Genomic DNA, 27,331 nt, shown 5'->3' with positions numbered 1-27,331 from the left:
AGCTCCAGTGGGCGGGGCTCGAGGGCGGCGGGAACTGCAATTGGTAGCTTTGAAGGTGCAGCAGGCGGGAATAGATGAGGAGAGAGCCGGCTTGCGATGTGGAACGGTAAGACAGCCGCTGGTGGCACGGGATCGGGCCCCCCGAGTGTGGCAGGAGCCCTGGAGAAGCCACATCCCACGCCTCTGAGGCGACTCTTTCTCAACTGCCCCACGTCGTGGAGTGGGTCTTGGTCTTGGGCAGGGGGCTGGGGACTACGGTTGAGGCCGAGACGAGGAGGGCGGTGATGCTGGGCGGTGACGTCACGTCCGCCCGTGGTGGGGCGGGGCCTAACGTAGGCCTGCGTCCTGCTGGCTCCGCCCCGAGCTGTCACGGGGTGAACTATCCCAACCTTGGGTTGCTCCTTTCCCCAGAGTCGGATGTTTAGGTTTTGGTTAACCGTAGCGTCTATCCTTTTTAGTCTTTGTAGCCTCTCGCATTACTCCTTCTGGTCCTTATGGCAGCCTTTCGGCTCCGTAGATTTACAGGAAAGTTATGTAAAGCAGATCTTTTTTGTCATGTGTTCATTCAACTGCTGTATTTCAAACACCTGCTATTTGCCAGGCGTTGTGTTAAGTGCTAGGAAATACAAAGAAATTAGGTATCAGAATCCGAAGTTTATTCAAGGGCTTTCAAACTTTACTGATAAGATCGAGTGCATTCTACCAGAATTCTTTAGAATGGCATTCCCCAGCTTTAGCCAGAACTAAGACTCCTATTCTAAAAATGCAAAATCTCAAGCCCTTCTCGGTCCACTCCACCCCCCAGTTTAAATCGTTGGGGCCCAGAAATCTGTGTTTTAACAACCACCCACACCTCCAGTGTTTTTGATGGAACGAAGGTTTGTTACTTTGACTGACCGTTGGACCCTAATTCTTCTCAGGTTGTTTACCTCGTCAGGTACTGCTGCTGGTATTTCTCAGTTATTTCCACTAGACAGTTCTCGGGCTGCCTAGACCGACCCTGTTCGAGATTTTAGGAATGCAGCAATGAATAAGACATAGTTCCTGCCCTGGTGGAGCTTAATCGAATATTGTAATGCCATAAAGTAATTAGTAAGCAAGATAACTTCAGGTAATTTCTTTTTTTTTTTTTTTTTTTTTTTTTTGTCTTTTGTCTGTTGTTGTTGCTGCTATTTCTTGGGCCGCTCCCGCGGCATATGGAGATTCCCAGGCTAGGGGTTGAATCGGAGCTGTAGCCACTGGCCTACGCCAGAGCCACAGCAACGCGGGATCCGAGCCGCGTCTGCAACCTACACCACAGCTCACGGCAACCCGGATCGTTAACCCACTGAACAAGGGCAGGGACCGAACCCGCAACCTCCTGGTTCCTAGTCGGATTCGTTAACCACTGCGCCACGACGGGAACTCCTTCAGGTAATTTCTGTAAAGACAGGCAGGGAAATAACTAAACTGGGTGGTCAGAATAAGTCTGTGAAGGAGTTTAGCTGAGACCTGAATTACAAGAGCCAAGGGTACAGGAGGAACTGTCCAGGCAGGGGTAACTGCAGACACAGTGATGCTTACCTCGAGTGATCACTTTGTAGCAGAGAAACTCAAAGGCCACTGCAGGTGGAACTCAGAAAGCCAAGGAGAGTGTGATAAATGATAGGGAGGCAAGAAGCAAACCGAACCACACTGACCCTGTGGACCAAGGTGAGGGTCTGTCTTGTCATTAAGGCAGGTGGGTCCTATATCTGGACAAGGACACAAATCTGGCTCAGTCTTCATGATCCTGATGCTGCTCCCACATTCTTCTTCTTTTTTTTTTTTTTTTTTTTGTCTTTTTGCCTTTTTTTTTTCTAGGGCCGCTTCCCACGGCATTTGGAGGTTCCCAGGCTAGGGTCTAATTGGAGCTGTAGCCGCCGGCCACAGCCACCGCCACAGCTATGTGGGATCCCAGCTGCGTCTGCAACCTACACCACAGCTCAAGGCAACGCCGGATCCTTAACCTATTGAGCAAGGCCAGGGATCGAACCCGCAACCTCATGGTTCCTAGTCAGATTCATTAATCACTGTGCCACGATGGGAACCCCTGCTCCCACATTCTTAATTCAGTTATTTTTCTCTCTCTAAACAACTCCTGGTCATTCTTCTTCAATTTTAACTATTGTTTTTTAGTGTCTTTTCAAAATACCTTCAACTAGCCACATCTTTTTAAGAAGTGGGCAATAGTAATAAATTATATGCCATGTTCAACAAACACTCGAGTGGTAGAAATAAGTCACAGCCAGGATTCTTTTAGAGGAATGTCCTGTTTGTCTTTGGAAATCCCACAATTAGTGCTGGAGGCATATGAGGTTGACTGACTGACTTCTGCCTCGTGTCATAAACACGGACACCCCTTTCTTCAAAGATAGGTTGTTAGAGGAATGTAAAGTCTGCAGACGTCCTGCTTAATCTTTTAGAAAGTATTCTTGCTTGCTTTTTATTTTCTCTTTAAAAGAGAGAGGCCTATCAGTGTCTCCAAATGAGGTGGCAGAGTTGAGATCAGCTCTTACCCTTGACCCACAGCCTCTGCCCTGAGGAAGAGACTCAGAGGCCTCTGCCCAGCGCCACAACTTGAAGAGCCATTAGGTCACGCTCCAGAAGGTCTCTGTCCCTGTCTGTTTTTGAGGGACCCACACAAATATGGGGCTCAAGACCTTTTGGATAGTGGAAGAATCTCACCTTCAGGCTTAGGGCAGAAAGGCCTAGGTAATAGCTCTGTTACTGGGTGATGCCTTAAGAGAAAGAGACCACAATCATCTCCATCTCCAGGTTTTACTAGGTCCTATGGGCTCATAAATCCAGCTGCTCAGTCAGTAATTCCACTGGGAGTCTACCAATTAACCTGAAAATGTACATGTTCAAAATGGATTTCTTGGGCATTCCCGTCGTGGCACAGTGGTTAATGAATCCGACTAGGAACCATGAGGTTGCAGGTTCCATCCCTGGCCTTGCTCAGTGGGTTAAGGATCCGGCGTTGCCTTGAGCTGTGGTGTAGGTCGCAGACGCGGCTCAGATCCCGAGTTGCTGTGGCTCTGGCGTAGGCTGGTGGCTACGGCTCCAATTAGACCCCTAGCCTGGAATGTTCATATGCCACGGGAGCTGCCCTAGAAAAGGCAAAAAGACCAAAAAAAAAAAAAAAAAAACCAAAAAACCAAAAAAAAAAAAAAAAATGGATTTCTTGGAGTTCCTGGTGGCTCTGTGGGTTAAGGAGCCAGCACTGTCACTGCTGTAGCTCTGGCTGCTACTGTGACTCAGGTTCAGTCCCTGGCCTGGAACTTATACATGACACAGGCGCAGCCAAAAAAAAAAGATTTCTTGAGCTTTCCTCTGTCTTCAACCCCCCTCTTCCCTCTCTCAAGTAATGGTAACTCCATTCCTTTGGTTACCTGGTAAAAACTTTGGCTTCGGAGCTCTAGCTGTAGCTCAGTGAGATCAGTAGCATCTGGAGAGCACTGAGACACAGGTTCAATCCCTGGGCTGGCACAGTGGGTTAAGGATCTGGCATTGCCGCAGCTGCGGCCTGGGTCACAACTGCAACTCAGATCTGATCCCTGGCCTGGGAACTCCATGTGCCATGGACAAACAAAAGAGGAAAACAAAAAAACTTTGGCATCATCTTTGATTAACACCTCTTTCTCTGACGCCCCACTTCTAATCCACTGTGAAATCCCATGACCTCTCTCTTGAAGGTATATCCAGAATCTGACCTCTTGCACCCTCTCCACCTCTGTCCACCCTCATCCCTCACCTACATCATTTCACTGCAGCAGCCTCCCTGCTGGCCTCCTGCTTCTGCCCTTCCTCCTAGACCACAGTTTCAAAACAGTAGCCAGGTCGATCCTGGCAGAAAACCTGAGTGAGAGCTCATCGCACCTCTTCTCAAGACCTGCCATCGTCCTGACGCTGCCCCCGGGCCCGCCATAATCTCACCCCCTCCTCTTCGCCTTTTCACTTTCCACTCTGAAGGTCTCCTTCTCTGCCCCAGGGCCTTTGCACTTGCTGTTCCATCTGCTCAGAAAGCTCCTCCACCAGCTAGGCACACGGCTCACTCTCCCTCCGAGACTGGCTCAAATGCCACCTGCTCTCTGAGGCCTGCTCTCCATCTCCCTCTCCCCACCCACTCCCAACCTGCTCCATTTTTTCACTACTGCTAGCATCCTAATGCTGCCCCATCATCTCCTCAGCACTCATCACTTTTAACACGCCGTGATTTTCCTGTTGCCCATCCATCTCTCCCAACTAGAATGGATGCTCCATATTGGCAGGGATTTTTGTCTTTTCGGTTAAAGCTGTTATCTATCCCCAGTGCCTAGAAAGTGCCTGGCATGCCCAGGTGCCCAGTAATTTGATACATGAATCAGCAAATGAGTGAATGATTCACATATTATTGCCATCAAAAGATCAAAATACTCTAGCCAAGAAAGGAAAGAGAACGCTGATTTTAAAAACTCTCAAACATGAGTTCCCATTGTGGCTCAGCAGAAACAAAACTGACTAGTATCCACGAGGACACAGGTTCAATCCCCGGCCTCCCTCAGTGGGTTAAAGGATCCAGCATTGCCGTGAGCTGTGTTCTAGCGTTGTTGTGCTGTGGTGTAGGCCAGCAGCTCCAGCTCCAGTGTGGCCCTAAAAAGACCAAAAAAAAAAAAAACCAACTCTCAAACATATTTAAGTATACGCTTAAGGAGAAAATAATTAAATCTTTCAATTGAATTATTCCTCACAGAGTGCCTAAACGGTAAACATTTGGGTCTTTGATCTACAAATCAAAAATCTGTCTAAAAATATGATGCTAAAAATTCACTAGGTTACCCTTTTGCGTTTGATTAATAGGTTGTGCTGTTTTTGGGTTTAGTTTCGTTACAGTGCCAGAGAGATGGATGACATCGTTGCCGAGTTTTTCAGGAGGACCATCTTGAAAATCCCAATGACTGAAATGATGACGATCCTAAAAGCCTGGGATTTTTTGTCTGAAAGTCAACTGCAGGCCGTAAACTTCCGGCAGAGAAAGGAGTCTCTTGCTCAGGACTTGGTTCTGCTCTGTCAGGTAACAACATTCAAAATCATTAACCTTGGAGTGCCCATTGTGGTGCAGTGGTTGATGAATCCAACTAGGAACCATGAGGTTGCGGGTTCGATCCCTGGCCTCGCTCAGTGGGTTAAGGATCCGGTGTTGCCCTGAGTTGTGGTGTAGGTCACAGATGCTACTCGGATCCCTCATTGCTGTGGCTGTGGTGTAGGCCGGTGGCTACAGCTCCGATTAGACCCCTAGCCTGGGAATCTCCATATGCTGCATGTGCGACCCTAGAAAAGACAAAAACACACACACACACACAAAATCATTAACCTTGGACATCACACTACCCTTTAGGTTTTTCTTTCCTTTCCTTAGTCCAAAAGACATGTAAAGCAGCTGCCAGGCTGAGGAGTGACAAGGACTATGTACCACTAGAGTGGAAGAGGAACTTTTTTTTTTTTTTTTTTTAGTGCCACACCCACAGCACATGGAAGTTCCCAGGCTAGGGGTCAAATCAGAGTTGCAGCTGTCCGCCACAGCCACAGCCACAGCAGCGTGACCCATGCCACAGCTCATGACAACAACGGATATTTTTTTTTTTTTTTTTCATAATTTTTTTATTTTCCCACTGTACAGCAAGGGGGTCAGTTTATCCTTACATGTATACATTACAATTACATTTTTCCCCCAGCCTTTCTTCTGTTGCAACATGAGTATCTAGACAAAGTTCTCAATGCTATTCAGCAGGATCTCCTTGTAAATCTATTCTAAGTTGTGTCTGACAAGCCCAAGCTCCCGATCCCTCCCACTCCCTCCCCCTCCCATCAGGCAGCCACAAGTCTCTTCTCCAAGTCCATGATTTTCTTTCCTGAGAAGATGTTCATTTGTGCTGGATATTAGATTCCAGCTATAAGTGATATCATATGGTATTTGTCTTTGTCTTTCTGGCTCATTTCACTCAGGATGAGATTCTCTAGTTCCATCCATGTTGCTGCAAATGGCATGATGTCATTCTTTTTTATGGCTGAGTAGTATTCCATTGTGTATATATACCACATCTTCCGAATCCAATCATCTGTCGATGGACATTTGGGTTGTTTCCATGTCCTGGCTATTGTGAATAGTGCTGCAATGAACATGCAGGTGCACTTGTCTCTTTTAAGTAGAGTTTTGTCCGGATAGATGCCCAAGAGTGGGATTGTGGGGTCATATGGAAGTTCTATGTATAGATTTCTAAGGTATCTCCAAACTGTTCTCCATAGTGGCTGTACCAGTTGACATTCCCACCAGCAGTGCAGGAGGGTTCCCTTTTCTCCACAGCCCCTCCAGTACTTGTTATTTGTGGATTTATTAATGACGGCCATTCTGACTGGTGTGAGGTGGTATCTCATGGTAGTTTTGATTTGCATTTCTCTTATGATCAGCGATGTTGAGCATTTTTTCATGTGTTTGTTGGCCATCTGGAACAACGGATATTTAAACCACCGAGCAGGACCAGGGATCGAACCTATATTCTTCATGGATACTAGTTGGGTTTGTTACCACTGAGCCACAATGGGAACTCCAAAAAGGAACGAATTTTTAATTGGCTGAGATCATTTTAAAATAAAAATACAAATAAGTAAATAAATATGTGTGAAAGAGGTGCCTCATTCTGTACAATTTGACCAACGTATTTGAATACAGTTATTTTCTCATCTTTGATAGTCTGATAGGTTAAAAAAAAGAATACTCCTCCTTGTTTTAACTTGTATTAATTGTCTGTTTCTTCTCCCTAAGTATTCACTTTTTTCTCCCCACTAATTTGTAAGCACTCATTGTAAGGTGAAAAAGCCAATTAATAATTAGTTCCTTTCTGGACTTCCCATTGTGGCTCAGTGGTAACAAATCCGATTCGTATCCATGAGGATGTGAGTTTGATCCCTGGCCTCACTGATTGGGGAAGGATCCAAGCATTGCCATGAGCTGCGGTGTAGGTCACAGAGGCGGCTCAGATCTGGCGTTGCTAAGGCTGTGGTGGCTACAGCTCCACTTCAACCCCTAGCCTGGGAACTCCCACATGCCACAGGTGCAGCCCTAAAAAGCAAAAAAGAAAAAAAGAATAAACCATGTCTTTCTATATAATATTTAAAACTGTATAATATGCAAACTTAAATGTGCACGTATAGAATAGCAGTTCTCAGCTGGGATGATCTTGTCTCCCAAAGGACAAAATGCCTGGCGACAGCTTGCTCTGGCTAACCTGTGGAAGTGGGTGTCGCTGGCTTCGTAGAGGCCAGGAATGCTCGTTATCATTCTAGGACCGCGCTCCACAGTAAGAATTATCTGATGCAAATGACTAGTGACTCGTGCGCAGTTGAAAAACCCTGGTACAGAGGAAGCCTAGAAGGATATAGTTGCCTGAAAGACAAAACAAAAAGTGGAAACTGGCAAATGAGAAAAAGATGGCAGGAGAACAGGTGTGAGAGCCTGTACTGAGACACACCTCAGAGGTTCCTTTGTCACTGAACAGGAGACCTTAGACTGGAGACAGGGTGTCAGTAAAGCATCAGGAGGACCCTCATCATTGCTCTAAGAGATTCTAAAATGCGCCATAAATGGGGCAGAAGCAAACCCATGGCAACAGTTACTGAATACGTCATCCTCTCTTTCAGGAGAAGCGTGCACGTCTCCAGGACGCAGCCCTCTTAGACATCATTTGTAAGTTTGGGTCATTTGTATTTACTCTTAACTCATCCAGTTTCATCAGAGAGGCAGTTTTGTATGTGACAGCCCAGATGCCAGCATCAAGGTGACCTGGTTTCATATTTCAGCTCTGTCACTTACCAGTCTTATGTCCTTTGCCAAGTCACATCACCTCTAGGCCTCAGATTTTTCCTGTGTAAAGTGGAGATAATAACAGCATCTCCATCACAGGATTGTTCTGAGAATTCAGTGAAATTTAAAAAGCTCTTAACACAGTAACTGGCATATAACAAGCACATAGTAAATACTTGTCAGGCCTTATTATTAATATAATTTAGAAATAGATCTCCGAGAATTTGTTCTAATTACACTGCCGCTTATAAGGATTGACACTGGCTGGACTTGCATGTGGTGTGGTCAAGGGGGGCCTGAGTGGGAAGGCGGGCACGGCTCTGGGGTCTGCTTTTGCAACTAGAGGGAAAGTGGATCCCTGGCGAAGACAGGAGATGCCAGAGGTGGCCCATGCTTGTCACAAAGATCGTGGATTAGTCTAGGACGTGTTCTGTTGGAGGAAATGTCTTCATTTGTATTTAAGTCCTTGCCATTTATCATGAACTTCTACTTGGGGTTTAAAAGAATCATTAACAACAAAATATGTTTAATTTCCATTATTATTAGAACAGCCTTATTCATAGATCATTTAGCAGGCCCTCTGAACTCCGAAACACAGAACCAAGGAAGAAAATGCCAGAAAGAAACAAAACCCTTTGGATGCTGTCTGCTGGGCAAGCATCACATTATACCTAATTAGACAAAACAAATAATCAAGAATTTTTAAGCTGGAGTTCCTTTTGTGACTCAGAGGGTTAAGAATCTGACAAGTATCCGTGAGGATGTGGATTCGATCCTGGCCTCGCTCAGTGGGTCAGGGATCCAGCGTTGCCGTGAGCTATAGAGTGGGTCGCAGACACAATTTGGATCTGGTGTGGCTGTGGCTGCGGTGCAGGCCGGCAGCTGCAGCTCCGATTCAACCCCTAGCCTGGGAACTTCCATGTGTCGAGGGTGTGGCCCTAAAAAGCATAAATAAATAAATATCTGCTGTTAATGGCAGGTAGCGATAGTGATAAGTGCTATGAAGGAAACTTGAGCAAGGCAGGATGGGGGGCCGTTTGGGGAGGATGCTCAGGGTAGGCCTTTCTGCGTGGTGGCGTTTTAGGAGAGACGAGAGTGAGGTGTGCAGTGAGCTAGGAGAAATGTGCTCCCGACTAGGGAAGAGCCTGGGAAACGCCCGTCCAGGAGCAGGTAATCCCTGGCCAGCAGGAGAGATGCAGCCAGGGCTTTAATCTGTTCCACGGAGCAGGCCTGTGTGGACAGAATAAATGGTCTGACCAAATAAGAAAAAATGCCAAGTTTCTACTATGTCGAGTCATTCTTTAGGACTTGCTTTATTTGTCTGGAGTAAATCTAAGCCATATAAATGTATGTTTTGAATAAAAATCTGTGTAACTTACTTAGTAAATTCTTGTTGTTTTCTCCACTCTCACATTTTTATGTATTTATAAGCATGTTTCCTGAAAGCTCTTCGCCATGATAGTAATAAGCTTTTCCTCCCTCTATCAGATACGCAGTTTCATCGGCACCAGAAAGTTTGGGATGCTTTTCAGATGAGTAAAGGCGCAGGTAAGAGTCTCCATTTTTAAACTGAACCTTTGCGTTTGCTATTTGGGCAGTCGGAAAACGAATCGCAGTGTGTTCCTCTCAAGCCTCTTCTTGCCCAATGAAGTGATGATGACTCATTTACAGAAACATCAGAAATATATTTGGTGATGCTCTGTGAGAGGTCCCAGCAGCATCTGGGTGATCCGATCGTTGTAGCTCTTTGAGTCTATACCAGAAGCTTACCTTCAGAGTGTCCGCAAATGTATGGAAGACACTGTCGCTCCCCTGATTCTTCTGGATTTTTCTTTTCACCTCACAGGTGGAGACACTGACCTTTTTGATATGGAGCAATTCAAAAGTTCATTCAAGAAGATTCTTCAGAGAGCCTTAAAAAATGTAAGAATAGAATTTATCAGAATTTCCTTGAAATTCAGTTTCAAGGCATCTGTGCCCTTAAAATTGGCTACTACCTTGTTTTTAATCTGGAAGAATTTCAGTTAGTAATATTCCATGCTGTTGTAATCCACATCAAAGGCAAAGGCTGCGCACTGTAAGAACCTTCCTCACCTCTCAGTCAGCGCTGTCCCGTACACAGCTCATAGCCCGTGTGGTTCCTGAGCATTCGGGGGGGTGTGGCTGGTGTGACTGTGAACCTGACGTGTTCGTCTTGCTTGCCTGCAATGCGCTTTAGTTAAAGAGCTCTGGGGGCCTCGTGGTTGTGGAGGTCAGTGACGTTCAAGAGCATCGGGGTCTTCAGCTGCCTTTCCCTTTCCACAGGGACCACCTCGACATCTAGCCATAGACCGAGACACTGCCTTTGAACAGGCTCCTCTCCTTCACCCCGCAGGCTGCCTTAGTTGTCCAGGGCAGAGTCGGTCCCACTCACCATGCTGGGGCCATCCTCTCTGGAATGGTGCTGGTCCCTCTTCTTTGATACGGAAGCTCCTTGTCGTGTCCCTCCCCCCCTGCCTGGTGCTTGGTCTGAAACTGGTCCTGCTTTCTCCTCCTCCGCTCCTCACAACATATCCCCTCATTTTTCTCCCAGTGACCCTTCTGGGTGTGCTGTGAATCCGTCTCCTCCGCCAACAGACCTGCTTTATTTTTCTCTCATCTCTTTTGCCTCCTTAATCTCTTCCTCTGCTGACTCCTTCTCTCCTGCTTATAAACATGCTCGAGTCTCAATAAAGGTACCTCCTTCCTCCAGACTCAGTATCAAGCTCTGTTCTTTCTTCCTCAGGACTCTTGGAGGGAGGTCCTTCTTCCCTGCTCCTCATCAGGTCACATTTGTCCTGCATGCACAGCCACCTTCGCTTTTCTCCCAGCAGGAGCAAGGGCTTAACCTGAGTGAGAGCAGCTGCCTGCAGGGACCACCTGTTCTGGCCTGTTCCTCCAGGGCCGGCTCTGCCCCTGCAGGAAGACCCCTCTGGCCATGTCTGCAGCTCTGGTATCAGGAGGGCCACGTGCCTGGAGATATGAGCCAGTCAGCAGCTTTTTGGTAATAGAACTTAGGTTGGCCTCCACCTGCCAACTCTTTTTCTTTTTTTTCTTTTTAGGGCCGCATTAGCGGCATGTGGAGCTTCCCACGCTAGGGGTCCATTCAGGGCTACAGCTGCCAGCCTACACCACAGCCACAGCCACACCAGATCTGAGCCGCGTCTGCAACCTACACCACAGCTCACAGCAACACCGGCTCCTTAACCCACTGAGCGAGGCGAGGGATTGAACCTGCAACCTCATGGTTCCTAGTCAGATTCATTTCCACTGCACCATGACAGGAACTCCCAACCTGCCAACTCTTTTGCCTTATTTCTCAGTCCAGAGGGACAGGGAAGAGGGATATTACTAACTGACCCCCTCCAAAGACCTCCCCAAAAAGACCCTTTAAAAGAGTAATCCATCTTTGCCAGTTCATGCTTAAGCCCTTTGCATTCTGGCTACTGTCCTTGCCGCCATATCAAAACTGAGTTTTGAAACAGTGGTTCTCCCAGTGTGATTCCCTAGCCAGCAACGTCAGCATCACCTGGGAACTTGTTAGACAAGCAGACATTTGGGCTCCATCCCAGACCTGCTGAATCAGCCACTCTGGGGGTGGGGGCCCAAGCCCTCCAGGGGACACTGGTGCTCATTCCAGTCTGAGAATCTCCCTGTTGAAGGGCAGCAGTGATACTGATCACAGAATCCCGGGACTGTCTTCTCCCGTTGTCTTCCGCCCATCCTGAACTGCTCCTTTGCTGTCTCCATGACTAACTCCCTTCCTTTGCTTCCACCCTTCCCTGGAGCATCCCACAGGGTTCCACACTCAGCCCTCCTCCTGTAAGGTTAAGCTGCAGGAACTTAACTTCGGTGGAAGAAAGAAGAGAGCTAGGATCGAGCCATTTACATTTCTTTTTCAAGTTAAGGAGGTGTCCTAATGCCATTTGATGACTAAAGCCTGTCTTCCACTGGTTTCACATCTTTGGACTCAAACCAATTCATCCATACTTTTAAGAGTCTGTGTTCTGCCCTTCATCTGTTTCTTCTGCCCTCCTGGATCTGCTGCCTGCCTCCTGGGTCATCGCCTGCATTCCACACTCCAGCCAAGGTGAACTAATCTATGCTGAGTTCTGGAACTTGCCAAGGCTATTCCCTCTCCTTGGAATAACTGCCGCCACCTGGCATTTGCACAGCTCATTCTCCCCTCCGCCTAAACAGTGCTCCCTTGACCTCTGGACTGGTTGTCCCCTGTCCTGGGCAGGGGAGGAGCTTGCTTCCCCCCCAACCCCCCGCGTGACAACAACATGGAGCAGCTTGCTGTGGGAGCTTAGTTCTCAGACCAGGGATTGAACCCGGGCTGCAGTGGTGAAAGCACCAAATCCAAACCACTAGACCACCAGGGAACTCCCAGGGGGTCAGAGGAGCTTTGCTATTGGTCCTGTCTGTCTTGCTTGAAAGACCAGCTAGTGATGATGTGATGTGTACACTGCCGGTGTTAGACGATGAGAATGAACAGGTAAAGCCCCTGTGTCTCCCCGTCCCTCCACTCCACGCCGGCCCACGTGTCCTCACCCCTTTCCTCAAGGTGACTGAGGACTCCCAACTTGCCTTCACTGTGCTTCTCACTTTAACTAGTGGCCGGATAATCCCACTTTCCCAAAGGCTGGTGATGGTGATATCATTGCTAGGTAGCATCTTGTGCCCAGAAGGGAAGACTGACTTGCCTGCTGCTCTAGGATGGGCATCTTAACCTTTTTGTGCCACCGACCATTTGGCTGTTAGTGAGGCCCATGAACCACTTCTCAGAAGAGTGTTTTTCGGTGCTAGAAATTAAAACACATGGAATCTCAGGGAAAACAAATTATCGTAAAATAGTTACTAAGGTATTAAAATCCCAAATTGCGACACAGTAGTGCATGCGCTTCTTTATTAACACAATCAGTAATCCTGCGATGAGTTTAAAAACAACTAGTTGCGAAGTACTCATGGGTGTAAATGATATTTTTGAGGCATGTGCAACAACTGGAATGTGGTAAGACTATTTGGGATTTCTGTGGACAACAGAGTAACAGGTGCAAAAATTCTACTGCTTTGATGCCCACCTTCACAATGCAAGGAGATACTAAATTTCAGTTAGAAAAAAGTACAAATAAAGACGGAATTTTTCTCCCGCCAAGTCTGTGGACACCCTGAATCCTAACCCTAGACTTCAGGTTAGAACTCCTGCCCAGGAGTTCCCATTGTGGCGCAGTGGTTAACGAATCCTGACTAGGAACCATGAGGTTGTGGGTTTGATCCCTGGCCTCACTCAGTGGGTCAAGGATCCGGTATTGCCGTGAGCTGTGGTGTAGGTCGCAGATGTGGCTCAGATCCTGCACTGCTGTGGCTGTGGTATAAGCCAGCAGCTACAGCTCCGATTCGCCCCCTAGCCTGGGAACCTCCATGTGCCGCAGGAGCGGCCCCAGAAAAAGCAAAAAGACAAAAACAAAAACAAAAAAAAAACTCCTGCCGAGAACCATTGGGGTAGAGAAGCTGATGTGAGAGGGTGCAGGGAGCCTAGCTGGGGAGTGATGGGGGCGGGCACGCGCACGTGTGTGTGTGTGTGTGTGTGGTGTGAGAGAGAGAGAGAGAGAGAGAGAGAGGATTAACTGCACATCTTATCAGGTGAGAGTTCAAACTAGAAAGCTCTTGAAAAACTTACAAAGAAGAGACAACTACAGAGTATGTTTCAGTTGTTAAAAGGTGGCGCATTTACTGTCCCTTTTTATGCCTGTCTGTCGTGGAGTATGATTGATGGTCTGTGTGAAATAGGTGAGTGTGTTAAACATGTGGTCATTCTGTGCATCGTCAGCTTCATTTGATCCTCATGCTAAGTATTTTCTAAGACACATGGTCCATACCTTGTGGGTCTTGGCCAGTTACTGACAGTCTGCGGCTACCAGAGGGGACCCGGGACAACAGAACAGTCCCCGGTTAGCCAAGCCACTTGGGACCCTTGGCCGCACTAGCTTAAGCTTGAGCAGTATTCATCTGAGCTCTCTGTGAAAATGCTTTACCCAGGTATTGCAGGATGATATATAACGAATAGTTTCTTTTCTTTTCTTTCTTTTTTTTTTTTTTGTCTTTTTAGGGCCACACCCAAGGCATATGGGGGTTCCAGGCTAGGGGAAGAATCAGAGCTGCAGCTGCTGGCCACAGCCACAGCTACAGCAACTCGGGATCCAAGCCACATCTGCAACCTATATCACAACTCGCGGCAACACTGGATCCTTAATCCAATGAGCAAGGCCAGGGATTGAACCCTCGTCTTTTTTTTTTTTTTTTTTTTTTTTTTTTTTTTTGGTCTTTTTGCCTTTTCTAGGGCCGCTCCCACGGCATATGGAGGTTCCCAAGCTGGGGTCTAATCAGAGCTGTAGCTACTGGCCACAGCCACAGCCACAGCTATGCGGGATCCAAGCTGCGTCTGCAACCTACACCACAGCTCACGGCAACGCCGGATCCTTAACCCGCTGAGCAAGGCCAGGGATTGAACCCGCAGCCTCATGGTTCCTAGTGGATTCGTTAACCACTATGCCACAACAGGAACTCAGAACCCTCGTCTTCATGGACGCTAGTTGGGTCAGTTAACCACTGAGCCTCAGTGGGAACTCCATGAGAATTTCTTGGGAAAATAATAAAAATCTGTATTTGGGCCCTACCTCTTTGCGTATCTGAGCAATCTTCTTTACTACTAGAATGGGAGATGGGAGTTCCCTGGTGGCCGAGCAGGTTAAGGATCCAGCATTGCCACTGCTCTGGCTGGAGTTCAGTCCCTGGCTTGGGAACTTCTGCATGCCACAGGTGTGCCAAAAACAAACAAACGAACAAAAGAGTGTGAGATGGAACAGCTGACAGCCTGCCCGGCCAGGATTGTACTGACTCTGTGACACCCTCTTCTCTTAGCCCATTGATTTTTAACCTTTTTTGGATCACAGACCCTTATGACAATTTTGCTCCGAGATAGAGCCCTCTGCAGAAAAGCATACCTTTTAATATGTCCATCCAGCTGTGCCTCCAATTCAGGAGGCCACAGACCTCTTTAAGCCCTTTCATGCGCCCTCACTTATGTTCTCTTTGTTCTAGAGAGACCACCAGAGTGTTGAATGCTACCAGTTCTCTCCTAGTAAAATGTGCCCTCTAGATACTGTATTCAGTCTCGATTTTTTAGGTGTTACTGCTTTTGTGATGAGCCACAAAGCGGCTCTGCGGAATGAGACCCTGTCCTGTCCATTCAAGCTGGCAGAGGCCCACTGTGTGCCTGTGGGGGCCGAGGTCAGGGGAAGCCCAGGCTGCCCTGCACCCCTCACACCCTGGGCTTGTGGGTTCTTGACTGATACATAGGAAATTTGGGGAAGCAGCCAGGTAGGGAGTGGGCAGAGTGAAAATGGAGGCAGCCCTGCATGTCCGTGGATTCCACATCCATGGATTCATGCAACTGCAAATTGAAAATATCCAGGAAGGTAATTCTAGATTTGCTTTGTGCCAACAACTGTTTTCAGAGCATTCACACTTAACTGATGGCTATTTATGTAGCATTTACATTGTATTAGGTATTGTAAGTAATCCAGACATGATTGAAAGTATGGGGGAGGCTCTGCATAGGTTATTTGCGGTAACGACACCGTTTTATATAGCAGACTCGAGCATCCTTGGGTTTTGGCATCCTCATATCGGGAGGGGTCCTGGAACCAATCACCCAGCATGCCGAGGGACAACTTTAACTGCCTTCTTAGCTGATGCCAGCAGCCACTAGACCACCCGCTTTTCCTAGAACAAGACACAAGAGGAGGAAATAAGAGACGTGGGCAAGCCAAGTACACATGTCTCAAGTGCCTCCTTTCCAGGGTCTGAGTGGCCGGGGGAGGGCGTGGGGGGTGACTGATAATCTATGAAATTCCATAGCAACTGGCAGTCATATTTAAAAGTTTAGAAAGGTCTACATTTTATCCATGAAATGAAAACCATGTAGAATTTCCTACATTCTCACCATGTAACCTTGCTTTGGGGTAATTTTTAGCATTTGAGCTAAATGCATAAAAGCATTAGTTAGGATTGGGTGTTTTTTCTTAACTTTTTTTTTTTTTTTTTTTTTTTAGGGCCATACCCGCAGCATATAGAGATTCCCAGCCTAGGGGTCGAATCAGAGCTGTAGTCGCCGTCCTATACCACAGCCACAGCAATGCTGGACCCTTAACCACTGAGCAAGGCCAGGGATCGAAGCTGCGTCCTCATGGATGTTAGTCAGATTCGTTTCCCGCCGAGCCGTGACGGAACTCCAGGATTGGTATTTTTTTAAACCCATTGCTACATAAAAATCTTACTCTTAAAACTACAGTGCACGCCAGGTTCAATGCTAAAAAGGCTTCCTTATAAGGTAACTCATTCGTAAGGCTGCCTTCATTCATAAACTCTTACAGTTTTTCAGGACAAGCCCAAAAATTATCGAACATTTGTGATGTTATACCCTGATTGACAGGATTAAAATTTATCTTCCCTTCCAAAGGATTTTTCAAGGCACAAAAGTGTCTTTACAAAACAGCCACAAAAGGAGTTCCCATCATGGCTCAGTGGTTAACGAATCCGACTAGGAACCATGGGGTTGTGGGTTCAATCCCTGGCCTCCATCAGTGGGTGAAGGATCCAGCGTTGCCGTGAGCTGTGGTGTAGGTCACAGATGCGACTTGGATCCTGCGTTGCTGTGGCTGTGGCGTAGGCCAGTGGCTACAGCTCCAATTTGACCCTAGCCTGGGAACATCCATATGCCACCACAGCGGTCCTAGAAAAGGCAAAAAGACAAAAAAAAAAAAAAAAAAAAAAAACCGCACAAAAGATTTTCCAAAACGCTGTAATCGAAGCCAGAAGAGACCACCAGATCACAGCCGGCATGCCAGATTATGGTGACTTCCTTCACTCCTTAAAAAGTACCTGTTGGTGCCACAATGAGATTTTTAACTAGGGAACTTACATCATTTTTTTTTTTTTTTTAAATAAGGTGACAGTCAGCTTCAGAGATGCTGAGGAGAATGCAGTGTGGATTCGAATTGCCTGGGGAACACAGTATAGAAAGCCAAACCAGTACAAACCTACTTACGTGGTATATTATTCCCAAGCTCCATACGCCTTCATTTCTTCCTCCCAGCTGAAGAGCAATCTTCCCCTTCTGGGTCAGGTATGGAACCAATTACTATAGCTTTAAAACTGTTTATCCTTGGGAGTTCCCATTGTGGTTCAGTGGTAATGAACCCAACTAGATCCAAGGGATACGGGTTCGATCCCTGGTCCCGCTCAGTGGGGTAAGGATCCAGTGTTGCCATGAGCTGTAGCTTAGGTCACAGATGCGGCTCGGGTCTGGCGTTGCTGTGACTGTGGTATAAGGCCAGCAGCTGCAGCTCCAATTCAACCCCTAGCCTGGAAACTTCCCCTTGCCGTAGTGTGAACCTAAAAAGAAGAAGAAAAAAAAAACTGTATTATTCTTAGCTCAGACCTGTGTAGGTTTAAACTGCTCGCTCTCCTTTGATCTAAAATACCACAGTTCCCATCGTGATACAGCGGAAACGAATCAGATTAGGAACTGTGAGCTTGCGGGTTTGATCCCTGGCCTCGCTCAGTGGATTAAGGATCTGGCATTGCCATGAGCTGTGGTGTAGGTCACAGACACGGCTCAGGTCCTGCATTGCTGTGGCTGTGGTGTTGGCCGGCAGTTGTAGCTCCAATTGGACCCCTAGCCTGGGAACCTCCATATGCCGCACGTGCAGCCCTAAAAGACAAAAAAAACGAAAAAAACCATGATCGAAAGTACTACATGTAATTCTTACTCTCCTAATACAAGGAGCAAAAAGTATTACTACTCTCCTGGGGAGCATGGCAGAAGCATTGGTTTAGAACTCTTTGTTACTGTCTTGTAATCAAGAAGTGATGCACGCTCAATGTAAAAATCCAACACAGGCATCTCTAAAGATGCAGTCTTTTAAGATTTCATGCCCTTTTCCTGGTCCCATTCACCCAGACTTCCAAACTTTTAAGGGGTTTGCTGTTTCCTTTCAGAGGTTTTATTACAAAAACTAGGGGGTACATAGGGTCTGTAATTTGCTGTTTCTAACTTAACAACATTCCAGCCAGGTTACGTATGAATGTACCTCACCCCTTTTTCAGGCCCGCCTCGTTTGCCTGTTAATGGACATTGTTTTCCTTTGTCCCCGTTTCTCCCACTTTCTGCACACAAGAAGGCTGCTGTCATAGAAGATGGTCCTCTGGTCAAAGTCTGCTTCTCTTTAGGTTCTGCCTTGGGTATCATAGGCCTCCTAGCACCTCCCCACAAAAGGAGCCATTCCAAAATTAGCCTGGTGGCTGAGGCTGCTTCCACTATTCACGGTGACAGCAGCCACAGTGGCGCCTCCGCTGGTCCCAGAGCTGATTGTGGGTAGGTAGCTCCGCCATCCTGGCTGCTTATCTCCAGCACCCAAAGAGCACCAGGCCCTGCAGGCGGACGGACTTTCTTGTCTTTTTTTTGGGTGGGGGTCTTTTTAGGTCCACACCCACGCATATGTAGGTTCCCAGGCTAGGGGTCCAGTTGAACCTGTAGCTGCTGGCCTATGCCAGAGCCACAGCGACACCGGATCCAAGCTGTGTCTGCGATCTACACCACAGCTCATGGCAACGCTGGATCCTTAACCCACTGAGCAATGCCAGGGATCGAACCTGCTTCCCCATGGATGCTGGTCAGATTTGTTTCCACTGAGCCACAACGGGAACTCCTGCTTGTCATTGCTGTTGACTGAAATGGCAGAAAGATTGCTACTGCTTCTCCCTTCTGTTTCTTTTTTTTTTTAAGTGATTTTTATTTTGTTCATTGTAGTTGGTTTACAGTGTTTTGCCAGTTTCTACTGTACAGCCCAGTAACCCAGTCACACATATACATTCTTTTTCTCATATTATCCTCCATCATGTTCCATCATAAATGACTGGATATGGTTCCCTGTGCTATACAGCGGGATCTCTTTGCTTATCCACTCCGAGTGCAGTAGTTTGCATCTCTTAACCTCAGATTCCCAGTCCATCCCACTCCCTCCCCCTCCCCCTGGCACTGTCTCTTTTTAACACTTAACTGTCCTTATGTCTGGAGCCCCTTCCTCCTTAATAAATAGTGGTTTTCCATCCCCTGACAGCCCAGTGAGTCCACTCTGCCACACCCAGTTTAAGGATCACCCCCAAAGCTAATGTTCTTTTCTAATGTGCCTCTTAAGGCAAAGTTCATTTCTGCCTTCTACTTCCAGATAAATATCTTATTCTCTTCTATTTCAGTCTTCTAACTTGTTTTCCCAGGTGATGGGAAGCTTGTATAAATTGCCTTGAATATGCACTTTTTTCTTCGATATTTGTCCTAAAGCGTTTGCATTTCTGTGTGGATATGTCATTGTAGTGTTAATGACCAGGAATCAAAAACGGTAACATTTGCGTATTCATTGTTTATTCTTAACTCTGAACTTAATTCATTCCTAACATTGGTTGTTCTGTTCTGTTTTGGCCACCTCCTCAGCATGTGGAAGTTCCCAAGCCAGGGATCAAACCCACACCACAGTAGCAAACCAAGCTGCTGCAGTGACGATGTCACACCCTCAACGGGCTATGCGATTGATTATAAGAAAACTCCTATAATTCCTGACTTTAAACAGGATCACTTTTCTAAAAGTGGGACAAAAGACCTGCCACTTGTGACCATCATAATGCCATTCGCCACTTTTGTTTTTCAAGCAGAGTAACAGGCCATGAGATTTAACTTTTCTGGATTTCTTTTCACTTTTAAGAGGAAATTATTCACTGATAGCTCCCACGTTTTTTCCTTTAAAAATATTGTAAATGCAGAGATAAACACAGTAATCCTAATAGTCTTGCTAATTTTCACTTCAAGGCACTGACAATTGCAAGCAAACACCATCAGATTGTGAAAATGGACCTGAGAAGCCGCTACCTGGACTCTCTGAAGGCTATTGTTTTTAAACAGTATAATCAGGTGAGCCCATCAGTGACTCTAAAGTTGTCTCCATTTTCTCTTTCACACATAATTGAGCAGCTGAGCCGATGGGAAAGTCTCCCTCCAAAACAGGAGGTCATGTCAGATATTCTTCAAGTGGAGACAGTTTTCAGTTAACATGCAAGGAAAGAAGCTAATTCCTCGCTGCTTTTTATTTCATCTTCTCATCTTTTAATACTTGTTCAGTAGTCATTGGAGTCTTTCTTATCGATCTCCATTTCCAAATCAGCTAGTCCAATCAGAATTTATTTTCTCTTTGGTGTAACTTGACACTGTCTTTTGAAGCTGCTTATATTAATTATTCTCTTAGGCAAGAACAAAGCAGAAGTTTTGGTCCCATCAGTTAAGCAGCCCATGCAGGGGTCAGAAGCAAAGGAGAGGGTGTTGGTTTATTAAGTCCCACAGTTTATTTGTCACAATTATTTGAATGATTGTTTCCCTTTAGCAGATCTGGCCTTGCTCCCAGGCTCAGGGTTTTGTTTTCTCTGCGTGGCATCTGTGTGCTCATGTGTTCAGATGCCTGTAGGATGGTTAAGGCTCGGGGTATGTCTTTGAGGCCTTAGATATGTTGTACTGACATATTTTCATCTGTTCTAAGTAGAAGGAGGTGATGACTCTGTGCAGCCCCCTCGCTCCTACCTGCCCACAGTGCTGTCAACTCTTCTGCTATGATGGTTGCATTTCTAGGAAAGCTCATATTGTCAACTTAATTATAAAAACAATGGCCTTAGTGGGGGAAGTGAGTGAAGGGGTTTGAGCAACTCAGACTCTCAAAAGGAAAGTAATTTTTCCAAAAAGGAATCTCAATGAGTGTTTTTTGGGAGTTTTTTGTTTGTTTGTTTGTTTTTCTCTTTTTGCCTTTTCTAGGGCCACTCCCAGGGCATATGGAGGTTCCCAGGCTAGGGGTCGAATCGCAGCTATAACCACCGGCCTACGCCAGAGCCACAGCCACGAGGATCCGAGCCATGTCTGTGACCCACACCACAGCTCACGGCAACACCAGATCCTTAACCCACTGAGCAAGGCCAGGGATGGAACCTGCAGCTGCGTGGTTCCTAGTCGGATTCGTTAACCACTGTGCCACGACGGGAACTCCTCAATGAGTGTTTAATGGTCATAAAACATAGCTATAGAGGAGTTCCCATTGTGGCTCAGCAGAGACAAATCTGACCTAGCATCCGTCGGGAGGTGGGTTCGATCCCTGGCCTCGCTCAGTGGGTTAAGATCTGGCATCACCATGAGCTGTGGTATAGGTTGCAGACATGGCTCAGATCCCGTGTTGCTGTGGCTCTGGCATAGGCCAGCAGCTACAGCTCCAATTCGACCCCTAGCCTGGGAACCTCCATATGCCTTGGGTGTGACCCTAAAAAGCCAAAAAAGAGACATGGCTCTAGAACTGAGCCGTCACATTGTAAATGCTGCCTCTGACTCCTCTAGCTTTTGCACTCACACCCATACCTCTTCCAGATCCATTTTATGTTAGCAAGGTGTAGAGCTCTAACAAGCAGCCGCGGAGTTCCCATCGTGGGCAGTGGTTAACGAATCCGACTAGGAACCATGAGTTGCAGGTTTTCCCTGCCTTGCTCAGTGGGTTAAGGGTCTGGTGTTGCCGTGAGCTGTGGTGTAGGTTGCAGACATGGCTCAGATCCCGTGTTGCTGTGCTCTGGCATAGGCCGGTGGCTATGGCTCCGATTCGACCCCTAGCCTGAGAACCTCCATATGCCTCAGGAGCGGCTCAAGAAAAGGCAAAAAGACAAAAAAAAAAAAAAAAAAGAAACAAACAAACAAACAAGCGGCCGAGTTGCTGGCCTGGCAGAGTCCGCCAGTATCCACTCTAGGAAAAGTGCTCAACTCAGTCTGCCTATGGCCTCATTCTCTTTTTGTTGGGAAACTCCAAAGATAGGATTCGCCATAGTTTTATGCACTAAAGCCAATTAATAGCTATTCTTCAATGTAACAAAATTGGGAAAACATTCATGTTTTTCTTTTTTCTTTTTTCCTAGAACTTTGAAACTCACAACTCTTCTATACCTCTACAAGAAAGAAGCCTTGGGCTGGATATACATAGTATGTGTGTTTTAAGATAAAAGCTGAAATTCGGAAAGACGTTCCTTTTTGGATTTCTGTCACCCAGTAAAACATTTATTACCAGGACGGTGATTCAAAAAACAGTGAAAGTTAAGTTTCTGTTGAAATGGGGAAGCTAAGCTACCAGAGGTCTCTTAGAATTTATTAGAACGACATCTAATAATAATCACCACAAAAACAAAAATTAACTAAGAGTTGTCGAGCATCTCTTCTATGCCAAGCACCTTCCTAAGGTGTTTATATGCATCATTTCCTTAATTTTCACAGTAGTCCCATGAACAAGCACTTTTCATCAGGAACCTTTCAGAGAGGGTTAGTAGCTTGTTAGGCAAAGTCACATAGCTAATAATTGGCAAAGCTGGGAGCGAAATCCAAATCTAGCCAAGGCACCGGATAGACTGCTTCTTGAGGACTGTATCCCATTTCGAAGGTATAAGCGTTTTTACAAGTTGAAGGTTTGTGGCACCCCTGCCTTGAGTAAATCTATCGACCCCATTTTCCTAAGAGTATTTGCTCACTTCGTGTCTTTGTGTCACATTTTAGCAATATTCAAATGTTAGATATTTCAAACTTTTTCATTATTGTATTTGTTATCCTGCCCTGTGATTAGTAATCTTTGATGTTACTGTTGCAAAAAGATGACAACTCACTGAAGCTTCAGAAGATAGCATTTTTTAGCAACAAAGTCCTTTTTTTTTTTGGCTTTTAGGGCTGCATGTTCGGCATATGGAAGTTCCTAGGCTAGGGGTCTAATCAGAGCTGCAGCTGCCGGCTTACACTGTGCCAGATCCACCCAGGTCTGCGACCTACACCACAGCTCACAGCAACCCCAGATCCTTAACCCACTGAGCGAGGTCAGGGATCAAACCCGCATCCTCATGGATACTAGTCAGGTTCATTACCACTGAGCCACAGTGGGAACTCCATAAAGTACTTTTTAATTGAGGAACGTACATTGTCCTTTTAGACCTCATACTGTTGCACAGATAGACTATAGCACCATATAGAGATAACTTTTATATGCACTGGAAAACCAAAAAATTCATGTGACTCACTTTATTGCGATATTCTCTGTATGGTGGCAGGCTGGAAACACGCTGGCTTATTCCAAGGTGGGCCTGTAATCAGAATTGTGACTTTATCATTGCTCACAAGCAACATGAGTCCCTCTCTAGCACCCAAGACAAAAGGGTATGAATCCACTAACGTGGATCAGAAAGTACAGAAAAGTGGTGGGGTACAATATAGATTTATAAAAATGAAAATTTTCCTATCTTTGGGCACTGATTTTTCAATAAAATGAAATGATATAGCCATTGTGAACTAAACATATTTATGACTTTCCAGTGACATAGGAATTGCTATTGATTTCATGTTAAGAAAGCAAGATACAAAATTGTATGTATTTTGTAATACCTGTTTAAAAAATACATCTCTTTGACTTACTAAAATAGGGGTTAGACAAATACATGAACATGTTGACAGTACTTCCCTCTGTGTGGTAGAATTATGGGTGATTTATATTTTCATTTTTATCAGCCTGTACTTTCCAACTTTTCTACCATATGAAATTATTACAATCAAAAGAAGAAACAGTAAACATTATTTTTAAAGTATACAGGCAAGTGAAAGGTTGAGAATGAAGGATATACTTTATGGATGAAATCTATTCCTAACAGCCACTTCTCTTGACATTTTCCATCTGTAGTGGATTCAAGGATCATTCATGAAAACAGAATTGAAAAAGAAAGAGTCCAAGGAGTGACTCGGGAAATTTTTGGAGACTATCCCCAACCAAGACTAGAGTTTGCACAGTATAAGGTAGGACGTGGCTATAAACTAACGACGAATGATTGATATTTTTTAAAAAGCATAAAAACTTGAAGTAGAAAACATTTCTCAGAAACTGTCTCTTATTCACTTGTCACTTTTAATTTTGTATAATAAATTTATGAGCTAAAATAGACTTGTTGCTCATATTTCATAAGTTCCTCTGTTGCAAATGAGGCTTTTAGAAGTTTGTGTTTTTTGTTTTTTTTTGTCTTTTTGTCTTTTTTTTGTTGTTGTTGTTGTTGTTATTGTTGCTATTTCTTGGGCCGCTCCCGCGGCATATGGAGGTTCCCAGGCTAGGGGTTGAATCAGAGCTGTAGCCACCGGCCTACGCCAGAGCCACAGCAACGCGGGATCCGAGCCGCGTCTGCAACCTACACCACAGCTCACGGCAACGCCGGATCGTTAACCCACTGAGCAAGGGCAGGGATCGAACCCGCAACCTCATGGTTCCTAGTCGGATTCGTTAACCACTGCGCCACGACGGGAACTCCAGCTTTTAGAAGTTTTGAATTTGCCTTTTCATTTCACCTTTCACATTAATTCAGTTATGTTTAACCAGCTGTGATCTGTAGTTCTCAGGAAAAAACTTACAGGTTATACCATTCTAGCCCACCCACACCTAGAACAATGTTTGCATGTGGTCAGCGCTCATAAATACTTGTCGAAAGAGTGGATACGTAAGTCATTACACAGCCCAGTCGGTATCACATGGAGAAGAACGACTAGCTTGCAGACCTGGCTTGTGCCAAAAATGAGCCCCTGCCCACCAGGAAGTCCAGGTCGGGGCAAGGCCATTGCCACCATTAGAAAAATTTGAGGTTTATATCGTGATCTGGGTGATGTGCATGTGGGGACTTGCTACACTGTGCTTCTTATTTTTGTATATTTTTTATTTTTTTTACTTATTTTTTTATTTATATTTTTATTTTTGTCTTTTTAGGGCCATACTCACGGCATATGGAGGTTCCCAGGCTAGGGATTGAATCGGAGCTGTAGCCACTGCCCTACGCCACAGCCACAGCAATGTGGGATCCGAGCCATATCTGCAGCCTTTACCACAGCTCACAGCAATGCTGGATCCTTAACCCACTGAGGGAGGCCAGGGATGGAACCTGTGTCCTCTTGGATCCTAGTCAGGTTCATTAACCACTGAGCCATTATGGGAACTCATATTTTTTTTAAATCATCCATATAAGAAGTTAAACTGTGGTAGTGACTCAAAAGACATGACATTTTTACACTGAAATAACACATTACAAAACAGTGCTCATTTTCCATTAAGAATGAACATTTAGGAAGGTCCCATGAGGCGCACAGGTTAAGGATCCAGCATTGCTGCAGCTGTGGCACAGATTGCAACTGCAGTATGGCTTCAATCCCTGGCCTGGGAACTTCCACATGCCACGGGTGCAGCCAAAAAAGAAAAAGAAAAAGAATGCAAACTTAATGCTCAGGTAAATGGCACCTGGGAGTTCCCTGATGGCCTAGCAGTTAAGGATCCAGCATTGTCTCTGTTGTGTCTCAGGTTCGATCCCTGGCCCAGGAACCTCTGCATGCCACTAGTGTGGCCAAAAAAAGTGTGGGGTGTACCCGAAGGCAGAAGTGACATTCGAGCTCACCTGTGTGTCAGGCCCAGCGCATACTTGGTATTTTGTGCGCAATATTGTTTGAGATACTGGTTGCCCTCAACTTTCGCAACTAGCAAATTAAATGGTTCCCACGCCCCATTAAACCCTGTATTTCTTAATAACAAGCATAATGAAATACATAATCCTGTTTCTTTATATTTTGCCATTCCAACTGATGTGTTTGATAGTCATTTACAAATATATTTGTCAACAGCTTGAAACAAAATTCAGAAGTGACTTAAATGGGGGCATCTTGGCTGACAGAGAAGAACCCCTCCGGTGCCTGGTGAAGTTCTCTAGCCCACATCTTCTGGAAGCACTGAAATCCTTAGCACCAGCCGGTAAGTAGTCAGCTTATATCAGCAGCCCGAAGAATTAACAATGAACTGCATTCGACCGGCTCTTTGCTGACTCATTGCCCCTGAGCTTTCTCACAGCTGTAGTCAGGCCCTGTTTGGCATATTCTGCTTCACTTAATGGTGGTCCATGATCCACCAATAATCTTGGTCATTCTGAAACTGACTCAGGGAGTTCCCTTCGTGGCTCAGCGATTAACGAACCCGACTAGGATCCATGAGGATGCAGGTTCCATCCCTGGCCTCACTCAGTAAGTTAAGGATCCGGCGTTGCTGTGAGCTGTGGTGTGGGTCGCAGACATGGCTCGATGCTGCGTGGCTATGGCTGTGACATATGCCAGTGGCTGTAGCTCTGATTTGACTCCCAGCCTGGGAACCTCCATATGCCGCAGGTGCAGCCCTAAAAAAAAAAAAAAAAAAAAAAAAAGACTCAAATCTTTGCCCTGTGATTATCTTCAATTTCTTTCTTTCTTTCTTTTTAATTTCAGGTATTGCAGATGCACCACTTTCTCCATTGCTCACTTGCATACCCAGTAAGGGAATGAATTATTTTAAAATTAGAGATAAATAAGGTGTATTTGGTTTTGTAAGCACAGCATCCTTGACTGTGTGCATATGCATTTTAGTTAATGGCAAGCTGGATAGCTTCTATCTATGAACTTGTTTTAGAAATTCATCCTTGATACTGACAATTTAGAAATGTTAAATATAATTCTTGGGACTGATTCTTTCCTCCTCCTGCAAAGCATAGCAGTTGTGGGCCTTTAAAAAGTGACAGGATGCCTTTTTTTCCCCACTCCTGGCTCTTCTTGATCCTGGTGAGGTCTGGTTCTACTTGATAGTTTCCAGGGATTTTCTCTTAAGCCTTGAATCATAAAAAAAAGCACCAAGAAACTATACCCAACTCAAAACTTCCTAGGAGAATTGCAAAATTGGTTCATCAAAGGGGCCATAAAATTATTATTGCAGGAGGTAGAATATCAGATTACTCAGCTATATAAAATAATGATTTCATTGTAAATATGATATTTCGATATTTCTTATAAATCTTTTTTATACATATGGCATCCAAATGTTATATGGATTTGTGAATAAAGACATTTAAAAACTGGCACATAGTCACTTTTGATTAAAATCCTTCAGTAATCATCACTAAATAACATGTCCTTTTATAATAACATTTTAGAAATCTAGTCCCTATCTTATTCCACAGGACTTGGGGTTATAACAGCATATGTTACAGTTATGATAAAATTAAAAGGTGGTGGGGTTGGGGCGGGAGGTGGGGGGTTCCTACTGTGGCAGAGTTAAGAATCCCACTTCAGGAGTTCCCGTCGTGGCGCAGTGGTTAACGAATCCGACTAGGAACCATGAGGTTGCGGGTTCGGTCCCTGCCCTTGCTCAGTGGGTTGATGATCCGACGTTGCCATGAGCTGTGGTGTAGGTCGAAGACTCGGCTCGGATCCTGCATTGCTGTGGTTCTGGCTTAGGCCGG

General features: G+C 45.7%; 1 protein-coding gene across 2 annotated transcripts; it reads left to right on the top strand.

Annotated features, from left to right (window-relative positions):
* CENPN (centromere protein N) lies at positions 2-26,948 on the top strand. Of its 2 annotated transcripts, XM_021097068.1 has the most exons (12): positions 32-106; positions 921-1,111; positions 4,883-5,074; positions 7,699-7,744; positions 9,350-9,409; positions 9,708-9,784; positions 16,893-17,069; positions 19,809-19,910; positions 21,935-21,998; positions 23,728-23,840; positions 25,695-25,821; positions 26,325-26,948. In XM_021097068.1, the coding sequence occupies exons 3-12, from the start codon at positions 4,904-4,906 to the stop codon at positions 26,405-26,407; spliced, it is 1,020 nt and encodes a 339-aa protein (XP_020952727.1). In that variant the 5' UTR covers positions 32-106; positions 921-1,111; positions 4,883-4,903; the 3' UTR covers positions 26,408-26,948. The 2 variants fall into 2 exon arrangements, with proteins under 2 accessions (XP_020952726.1, XP_020952727.1); XM_021097067.1 differs by lacking the exon at positions 921-1,111 and having other exon boundaries at positions 2-106; positions 26,325-26,947.

This window comes from Sus scrofa, chromosome 6 (assembly GCF_000003025.6).
Source record: "Sus scrofa isolate TJ Tabasco breed Duroc chromosome 6, Sscrofa11.1, whole genome shotgun sequence".
Classification (NCBI taxonomy): Eukaryota; Metazoa; Chordata; class Mammalia; order Artiodactyla; family Suidae; genus Sus; species Sus scrofa.
This window is presented reverse-complemented; position numbering and strand designations above follow the sequence as displayed.